This window comes from Elephantulus edwardii, unplaced genomic scaffold (genome assembly GCF_000299155.1).
Source record: "Elephantulus edwardii isolate Elephantulus edwardi_28Jun2011 unplaced genomic scaffold, EleEdw1.0 scaffold00370, whole genome shotgun sequence".
Classification (NCBI taxonomy): domain Eukaryota; kingdom Metazoa; phylum Chordata; class Mammalia; order Macroscelidea; family Macroscelididae; genus Elephantulus; species Elephantulus edwardii.
The window spans coordinates 111616-122059 of record NW_006400120.1 but is presented as its reverse complement, the minus strand read 5'-3'; the positions used below and the strand labels follow the sequence as shown (position 1 = coordinate 122059).

The following is a 10444-nucleotide window of genomic DNA, read 5'->3' as shown; positions in this document are numbered from 1 at the left end:
AAAAAAAAAAAGAATGATCTGGAACAATCCAACTCTGTTAGAATCTATTCTACTTGATGATAGCAGATTCGTTTGGGGACTTCTGTTGTTTTTAATGGTTCTATTCAAGTGTGGCCGGCCAGAGATCCTGAGAATGTGGCTGAGCCAGGTCTCTGGGATCTCAAGACATTTATGTATACCTTTCTTTCAGGGCAATAGGGAGGAAAGTTTTCCATGATTCCCACCTACCAATTTGACCCTAGAAATTGCTGAAACTTATGAGTAGAATATTTATCTCAACATCCTCCATTCTGGGTTTTTTTCCCTTGGTGTAGACACATTGGTGATGGCAATGAGAGAGGCAGTGATGATATCCTTGGCTAGATCACTTTACATTTCTCATTGAAGTGATTCTATGTCTGGTTACCCAAGTCATTGCCATTTCTAGAAGTCGAAACTCCCCCACAATACTAGCAAATCATACTGTTTACTATAGAACAACTTTGAAGAAATAATTGACAGGTACAATTCACTGAATCAACTGAATGCATTACTACCGTCCACCCTACTACTTGCTTCATGTATGATAACTAAGTTCTGTCCTTGCATTCCAGGAGCGATGGATCCTATTTTGCTAACTGTCAGCATTCTGAGTTCTTTCTCAGTGGCCCTGTTGGTCATCCTGACCTGTGTATTATGGAAAAAAAGGTGACTTTCTTCAATTAATCAAGAGATGGAAGTGTGGGATCCCAGTCATAATTTCAACCACATTTACTAAAGAGAAAACTGCAAAGTGGCTAAGATCTTTCAAGAATTATAGTGCTCCATATGTCTCCCCTCTTCAGACTCAAAGAATGTCCACAGTACATTTCTTTCTTCACATAATTTATTTTAACTGTGATTTTAACAGAAGTTTACAGAAATATTTAGATGTCCATTCATTCACTGTTGCACATTTTTACTCCCTCCCCTGAGTTCTCTTTGCAATATACCTCTTATTCTGAGCTATTGTCTTACATATAATGCCTAACCATATGTTCCTTTTAAACAGTTCTTTACTTCATCTCTTCCAGAGCAATGTCCATTATCTAGTCACTTTTATCTTATTCTCCTCCCTTACCCTCATGTATGGCCTAATTTATAATGATACATTTCTTAAAAGGTAAAAATTTATAATTTGGGTATAGGCAATTCTTCACACCAAAAGAGAATTTTTGAAGGCAGATTTCCCAGGGATTTTCTCCAACGTCATTTCCTAATGGGGAAAGTGAGTAGAAGCTGTGCCACCAGAGTGCCTGGGCAGATAAGAGCACCCATGGCCAATGCAGCTGAGATTTATTTCTGCCCTGATTTGGTAAACACAGATTTGTGGAATTTTCTTTTGCATTCTACTCTCTAATAAGGCCCTTTTTTGCTTTAGCCAATTCCCATTGATTATATACATTGTATTTTTTTGTTTACTTGCAAAGTTTGCATACATTGTGTTTCACACTATTCTTCATTCACATTGTGTTTCATACAATCATTCTCATGCACTATGTCTTATAACATTATGTCTTGTTCACAAAGTAGTTAAATGATATTTCTCTCTATTCCTGAGATACAGAGAATACAGTTCAGCTATGTAAGTTTACTCACCTAATTCTGACAGCAAAGATTTTACATTCTAGCCAGCTCAAAATAAATGGAAAGAATTCTTGTGCCAATCCTCCTCACCATTAATCGCCTAAGAAAATGTCCTTCTGTTTCAGAATTAAGCCTATCATATGGCCCAATCTTCCTGATCATAAGAAGACTCTTGAAGAACTGTGTAAGAAACCAATAAAGGTGAGTGTTTCTGATGGTTTTGTTATAAAACTGAGACTCAGGAAACTAGAATGACATTCCAGACACAGTTGAACTTCACAATCCATTCCACTGTAGTTGGACATTTGGGCTGTTGCCATGTTCTTGCTTTGGTGAATAATGCTGCTATTAATATTGGTGTACAAGTCTCTGTGCCTCAGTTCTCATTTTCTCAGGGTATATTATGGTACATTCATACAATGGAACACTGTGCAGCACGCAGGAACCATGATTTTGTAAATTACTAAATAACCTGGGAGGGACTGGAGAGTATTATTCTAAGTGCACTAACTCAGTCTGATAAAGACAAATACTGTATAGGACCATTACTGTAGACCATATAACAGGATCCAAGGGACGGGGAGGGGGGAGAGAAGGGTGCTTAAACATAGGGTCACACAATTTGATGGGTGGAGGGAGGGATTGGTAAAGGAAAGGGGAAAGATCTGGTATGAAAACAATGTTTATGAAGTTTATATGTAATCCATTATAAATTTTGTTTTTAGGTAAAGATTATGGGGAGGGGGAAAGAATAGTTGAACTTAATCATTTGGACCTTATTTGATCCTATAATTAGAGCTCCTTGTAAGAGCTTAGCTGCAGCTCCCTAGAGAGATAACACTAAAATGAGATGCAAGTGTCAGAATTTCCAGGGTCAGAAGGCAGAACCCATGGTCACTTCAGAAGCTGACATGTTACAGCAGCTCCGGAAACAGTTAACCAAAGAACACGTGAAGCACTCTGTGCTGAACCCCTTTAGAAAGGTCTTTCATTTGCTCCCTGAAATGAACATCTGGCAGTTTCTTTCTCTGCTGCAGTCTTAATGCCTTGTTCCTTTCTCTTGCCAGAATTTGAATGCAAGTTTCAATCCAGAAAGCTTCCTGGACTGTCAGATTCATATGGTGGATGGCATTCAAGCCAAAGAGGAAGCCGAAGCCTTTCAGCCTGGTTCTTTTCCTCTACCGGCTGAGGAGTCTGAGAAACAAAAGCTAGTGGAAGATGTGCAAGGCCGGAGCTGGCCCACAGAGCAAGCAGTTGTCACCCCAGAAACTTTGAGAGGAGATTCGCCCCTCCGATGCCGGCCTGGGAACAACAGCACTTGTGATGTTCTGGGGCTGCCCTACTCGCGATCACCGAAATGCAGAGATGGGGACCGGAGCGAGCCCCGCATGTACCAGGATCTGCTGTTTAGCACTGGGACAACAAACATTGTCCTGCCCCCTCCATTTTCTCTCCCTTCAGGAATCCTTCCCTTGAATCCTGCTCCTGCTCCCCAGGGACAGCCCCCCCTCACGTCCCTAGGATCAAGGCAAGAGGAAGCATATGTCACCATGTCCAGCTTCTACCAAAATCAGTGATTAAAGGAAATCCAGAACGTGTGTGACCAGCAATGGTGACTGAGAGGATACTGAGATCTCTGACCCTCCCCTGCAGAGCAAATAGGATAAAAATGGACCCATCCCACCTGCCCAAACCACAGGATTCTGAGACTTTGCTTTGGCCAGTCCCTGCCTCACAGGCATCCCAAGTGAGACGAGAACATCTGATGTTTACCATGTTGATTTGGTCTTAAGTTTCAGGTCACTCAAATGATACAATTATATTATTTAATAATGATGGTAATAGAGAGAGTGGGGCGGGGGAAGAACGAAAGGACAGAATGGAAGGAAAAGAAGACTAAAAGAGAAAGAGAGAAGAAAGAAGACAAAATACAAATAATCATTACCACTGTTGGGCTCACTCTACACCAAGAGCTATACTGAGAGCTCTCCATGTCTTATCTCCTGTAATTCTCACAATCCTAGAAAGTGGGCACAAGTGTTATTACTCCTTTCTCACATGAGTGATGAAATGAGCCTGAAAGGGATGAAGTAACTTGTCCAGATTGCCCCCTCAGCAAGAGATAGGGTCAAGATTTAGGGTCCAAGAGTCTGACAGTGGTCTCCCCTGAGCCACGTGCCTTCCACTTAACTAGAGACTGACTGTCTCATTCTCAGTTGTCAGCCTCACTCTAAGTTCTACTGTCTGCCTAAGATCACCTTTGAAAGTGAAAGGGGAAGCTGTAAATCAACACTCCAGCACAACAGGCATAAACCTGGACTGTCCAGACAAATGGGGACACAGGACACTCAAACAAATGCAGCTGAGAGAAAAAATACTGAAATGTTTTCATGGTGTGTGAAGCGCTGTAGCCGGTCATGACTACAAAAGGTGAAGAAACCCAAGAAAAGCCACAACGCCCATTTCATTTGAGTTGGGTTTGCGGGGAGCAGGGAGTTTATTTTTTAATTTTTTTTTTCAGAAACCATATTCAAGGGGGAGAAATTATCAGCCCAGAATTTCCACTGTTCATTGCTTAGACTTTGGGCTTCTTGCTGCCCATCCCCCAACCCCATCCCCAGCCCAGATTCATCTACAAAGCCTTCCAAATTCTACAGCCTGAGACATTCCACAGCCTTCAGGGAGGACTTGTTAGCGTGCTTCATAAGTGAACAGACGGGTCATGTTTTCAAAGATGTAGAAAATAGGTATATTCATAACATTTAACATTTGTTCTATTGTCTTTCTTAGTCCAGATGAATTTTTAATGACTGTCTTCAATCAAAGGATCACCTAGGGGCACAAATGATTAATAAGTTCAGCTTTCAATTGAAAGGTTGGCAGTTCCAGTCCACCCAGAGGTACCCTCAGAAGACGGGGTTGGTGACTTAAACCTGAACAACCAGGCCTTGAAAATCCCATAAGACACCATGGTACTTTAACATGCACAAGGTCATCATGAGTCAGAGTCAAATCAATGACAAAGGAGTCTCTTGTTGCTATTGTTGTTTTATCTCCAATGATGTCAAGGCAGCCAAGCCATCTCAGATCAAAGGATGTAGCTAATCCATCTCTCACAAGGGCCCTCAGGTCCTGGGTGTACCCAGTACCCCACAGACCAGAAATAGTGGAAAGATGAAAGAGATGTATAGGTCCACAGTTCTGTTGGGTACCTGTTTTGGTTTAATTTTTAAATTTTTTTTGTTCTGTTTTAGAATTTGGGGAAGGGAGGCCAGTCATTTGTTTTGGGGGTGTTTGTTTGTTTGGTTTTACTTTGTTTTATTTTGTGGTGCCTGTAAAGGGGGTTTTAAGTCAAGGGCTAATGGACTCAACTTGTTGACTCTGAAGCTAGTAATAATTAAAGCACAAAATCTGCAGTAGCATTTACTGTGCATCTGATAGCTGGACAGTGAATAAGGATGACAGAAGAAGAACTGTCCCTTTTGAGCTGTGGTGTTGGAGAAGAGCACTGAACATCTCATGGATAATCAAGAGAGAAAAAAAATATGTCTTGGTGAAGGTGCAGCCGGAGTGCTCTTTGGAGGCAAGAATTGTGAGGCTTTGCCTCACAAACTTTGTGCATACTGCTAGGAGGGGCTACTCCTTGGAGAGGGGCATGATGCTAGTGAGAATGGAGGGTCAGTGAAAGAGAGGAAAACCCTCCACTAGGTGGACTGACACGGTGACTGCTGCAATGGGCTCTTGTGGGTCCATGGGCTCTTCAAAAGTGTGAGGATGGCACAGGATAGAACAAGGTTCAGATCTTTTGTTCATAGGGTCACTATGAGTTGTACTCAAGTCAACAGCACTTAACAACATCAGCATTCTTTGATGAGCCCACGTGGTGCAATTGCTGTACTCAGGTGTTAATCCAAAGACTGGAGATTCAAACCCACTCAGGGTTTCTAGAGGAGAAAATCCTGATGATTACATCCTAGGAAACTCTACAGAGCAGTTGTACTCTCTCACATCAGTTCACTTTGAGTCAAAAAGACTCGGTGACACCTGATCACAGCATTCTTTGGATGTAATGCTTTCCCCTGTTTTTGTGATAGTGCAAACAATATTATAATATCTTCAATCTACTTGGAGCTTTTGAGATTTTCCTTGACAAGCATTTGTAGAAATTTGTTACATGCCATCTAGTCTTTGGCACAGGGAATGTGAATGCAGGTAAGATTGGGATCCTGCATAAAGTGCGAAAGCTATCTAAGGCATAGGTAAGTAAGCAAATGATTCTATGATAGGGAATGCCCTCAGAAAAGCACAGTCAGAGCTGTCTGTTGGAGACGGACAATCGAGGAAAGTGTCCTAAAGTGACATGAATTTGCATAAAGGAAAAGCAAGAGTTCACCTGATGTGCTCAGGTGACAAGCGTCCTCCCACTTGGTTGAAACAGGCATCACCTCTCAAAGAAAAACCCCAAGACACACCTGGATCTCTGTTTCTTTGAGTTCCACATAAGTCTTAAAATGTATTTATTATTAATGAGGCTTAAAAATTTGAGACCAAGAGAGAGGAGGTCATTTGCTCAACTTCACTTAGTGAGTCAGGTTTGAAAGCCATTACATTTTTCTTCTTGACACGAATAGACAATCTTTCAAGGAAATGAGGAGAAAAGTTTAAAAGAGCATCAAGTTGTATCCAGCCCACAAAATCCTATGTTTTGGTGATTTTTAATCTTGGTTATCATTTTTATTTTGTCTGTGAGTGTCTGTCTGTTATTAGAAGCATTGAAACGCCATGTATTGTATTCTTAAAATAATAACTGCTGCTAATGCTTGATTATCTACTCAGGAACAATGTATATCAGATGGTTACTAATTGACTTTGTCCAATCCCTTTTTGGAATTCATTAAGATAAACTTCTAGTCAGAGACAACATACAAATCAGAGATATAAATAGCCATAGAGCACGAACTGAAAGGAAAATTGAGTCATTTGGTCCATTACCCACTATGCTTCAGTCTAAGGGCTTGGACTTAGAGTAATTGGCATTATCTCTCACCCTTTAATCTGTTTTCCTGAGAATTTGCGACAGAAAAGTGAAGTATAGGCTTGTTTCTGATGTACACACCTGTGTTTTCTTAGCTGTCCCGGTGGGGATGTGTGGTGGGGCAAGGGAGAATAGTGCAGGTCCTGCAACTCTTCTTCAAGTTCAGTGGCTTTTGTTTGCCATTATGTGTTAGGCCATCCATCATTCACTACAATGAAAGTCTCTGATTTATTGTGTACTATCTACATGCATTAAGAACATTTTATAGAGCTGCTAAGTATCTAACGTGTATTACCATCATGTATTTAATTAAACAATATGGAACTCTTCACAACAGTGCTTGTCCTCTGTGAGAACCATGTGTGTGTAAACTGACACCCATGTAAACAGGGCCATGTCTTCAAATTGTGGTGCTGGAGAAGAGTCTTGAACATATCAAGAAAACAAACAAGTCTGTCTTGGAGAGGGTGAACCCAAGTCTCTCCTTGGAGGCTAGGACTTTGAAGCTTCATTTCACATTCTTTGGGCATGTGGCCAGGAGGGACCAGTCCTTGAAGGAGGACATCATGCTTGGAAGAGTGGAGGAACAGCACAGGAGAGGAAGGCCCTGGATGGGATGTATTGATACAGTGACTGGGGCCATGTGGGCAGGAGTGTTGAAGTCAGTGAGACTGGTTCAGGACAGGGCAGCCTTCAGAACTGTTGTATGTAGGGTCGTTATGAGTGGCAGGTGACTCAACAGCATACAACAACAAGTTGTTTTCATTTTATGGGGTGGTATTCTCAGATAAACCTCTTTCATAGATCAATCCAGTCTATAGTTAGCAAGCATTGCTGAGGACCAATGTACCACTCTGTACTGTGGAAGGCATTGGGTGGGGCTACAGAGATATCACTCTGTCTTTGCCACTAACAACCACATGGAAGACAAGGACAAGTAGGAGGAGTTATGATATGTCTTTTTTTAAGGCACAGTATTGCTGAATTGAACAACTTGGTGTTGCTCTGATGTTGCACACTGTTCCATCACTGTGTCAAATACCATAATGGTTATCCATTATGTACAATGTTTGGATGAGCTTCCAGATTGATTTATACTGGGAAGCAAGAGTGTCATCCACTTCCTAAACTAGATAGATGCCTCTGAAAACTCTACAAACTCTCTACACTCTATAAATATACAGTAATGATGGTAGTTATAGAACAGAGTTCTGTACAGAAATAATGTTAGTTATACAACATATTTGTGCAAAATTTACTCTCAGTCATATTTGCCTTGACAACACTTAACCATTGATAAATGAAACTAGTGCTGTTTATATCCAGAGGCCACTCTTCCACTTTGTAAATCTCTCTTTGTTAATGTACAGTATCAAGTAACCTGGGTTGCTGTGGTGCTGAACCTTGTACCATTGGGATATCAAATATGAGAATGGTTTCCCAATGTGAACAGTGTTTGGTGGAGCTCCCAGCTGTAAAACAGGTTTACAAGCAGAAGTGGCATGCACTTCCTAAACCACATGCCTCTGGAAACTCTATGAACTTGAATTGTCGATAGTTGTGGAAAGGCATTAGGTCTTTTGTTCATAGAGTCTCGATAAGTCATGCTTGACTCGACGTTAATCAACATCAACATTGATAAGGATTCTTACTTAGCTCTAGTGTTAAAAACTAATTTGCATTAGCCAACCTGAGCAGTGAAGAAATTTAATAAAGACTGAATATCCCACAGACTGCAAGAACAAACAAGTCTATGTTGGAGGAAATACAACTAAGGTGCTCCTTAGAGGCAAGGATGGTTGCATTTCATCTCATTGCATGTTGTCAGGAGAGGACAGTCCTTAGAAAAACACATCATGATGGGAAAGGTGGAGGGCCAGAGAGAAGACCCACAACAAGGTGCAGTGACACAGTGACTGTAATGGGCTCGAGCATGTCAGAGATTGGGGAATGGTGCAGAATAAGGCAAGGTCCAGTTCTGTTATTAATAAATTCACTACAAGTTGTCATTGACTCAATGGCACCTAACAACAACAATTAAAAGACTCAAGGGAGGTCTGGTGGTGCATAGGGAGCACTGTTCAAATCCATCAACAATTCCAAAGGAGAAAGATGGGCAATCTCCTCCTGTGTGATTTATAGGCTCAGAAGTCAAATGGATTTCTTCTGGACTGCTTCTTGCTCAATGGCAATGAGCAGAGTTGAGCTTATTAGGACACTCATGAAATACCTGAGCAAGTCAGAAACCAGTATTGAAGGTTACAAAGTCATCCTCGGTCATCACCACTAATCTACTGTCACCTCTAGAGACTGTAAACAGCCACCCCAGTGCTACTACCCAACCCCAGAGAAGTTTCAGCAGCATCCAAATCCTTCCCACCACTGATTTTTGGTTCAAAGTCAAGGCCAGTGCTTGGGATTAATGGTTCGTACATATAGCTCCCATGTCTCAGCTCTAGCAACAATTAGGAAGGTGATAGCTGATCTTCTTCTACAGTCAGAGCCTGTATGGCTCTTGTACATGGTCCATAGGGCATTGTGGTAGCAACCTAAAGGTGGTGCCTCTTCAACAGCTGGAATCCCCCAGTGGTTCCTCAGGAGAAAGACAGGCAATCTTCTCCAGTTTATTCAGAACCTCGGAAACTCACTGGAAAGTCAACTATGAGTTAGTTTCAGCTGAAAAACTGTGAGTGAGTTTGAGTCACAGTAAGAGACAGGCTCTCATTCAAAGAATGGAGCATCCAGGTAATTGTGTGGGCATGAACAGAATGACAGAAACTGGCCCAGGAAACAGGACAAGAGGTAAGAGATGTGGCAGAAGACCATCTCATTATAGCAGTGTCCTAGGGAAGTTCAGAGAGTGCCACATGGGGACCTGGGGAACTTGGAGGGGGCACTTCAGGTAAAGCAAACAGTGTGTTCAAAGCTGTGGAGACATGAGAGACAATGAGGCATTCAGGAATTTATGAAAATAGGAGTTGCTGCATTTTCTCTGTCTCGTTTGGGATCAGTAGTTAATGGGACTTCTGAAATCCATTAACACTTGAGGGTTTGGGAGTTGTTGATTTTTTCTTTTAATGAAAGTTTACAGAGATTTTGGATTTCCATTCTTTCACTGTTGCACTTTTCTTCCTACCCACCCATCCCCTCCAACACCTTTCTTTTTTGAAAAGTAAAAGAAAAAAATTATTTCCTTGTTATTCAGTCCCTCTCCCTAAGTCCACTCCATTATGCTACCTGTCGACAATAATATCTAATCATATATCCCTTTTAAACAGTTCACTCCCACATCTGTTTCAATGCAGTATACATTATTTACCCCATCTTTCTCAGTTCTCCCCCAACCTCTGTGTAAGTCAAACAAATGCTGGCTAGATTGTGGAGAAACTAGAACCCTTATTGACTGTTGGTGGGAGTGTAAAATGGTGCAACCATTATGGAAGGCTGTATGGCTCTTTCTCAAAAAGTTGCAAATAGAAAAACCATTTGACCCAGCAATTTCACTACTATGAATATATCCTAAAGAAACCATAACTGCCACCCAAACAGATACATGCATATCTATGTCTATTTTGGCTTTGTTCACAATAGCAAAGAATTGGAAACAACCCAAGTGCCCATCAAAAAATGAATGCATAGAGAAGCTCTGGTATATACACACAATGGAATACTGTGCCACATTGGAAAAACAAGGAACTCATTAAATATTACACAAAATGTATGACCCTGGAGAACATTATGCTGAGTGAAATATCTCAGTCACAAAAGGACAAGTACGGCATAATGCGACTGTTAGAACACTAG

General features: G+C 41.3%; 1 protein-coding gene across 1 annotated transcript in view; it reads left to right on the top strand.

The window, feature by feature from the left end:
• The window catches only part of IL7R (interleukin 7 receptor), a 44622-nt gene extending 41440 nt beyond the window's left edge, over positions 1 to 3182 (top strand). The window contains exons 6-8 of the mRNA XM_006902124.1: positions 594 to 687; positions 1731 to 1806; positions 2673 to 3182. Coding sequence (XP_006902186.1) covers positions 594 to 687; positions 1731 to 1806; positions 2673 to 3182 — 680 coding nt within the window. The remainder of the gene's footprint in view (positions 1 to 593; positions 688 to 1730; positions 1807 to 2672) is intronic.
• The last annotated feature ends 7262 nt before the right edge of the window (positions 3183 to 10444 follow it).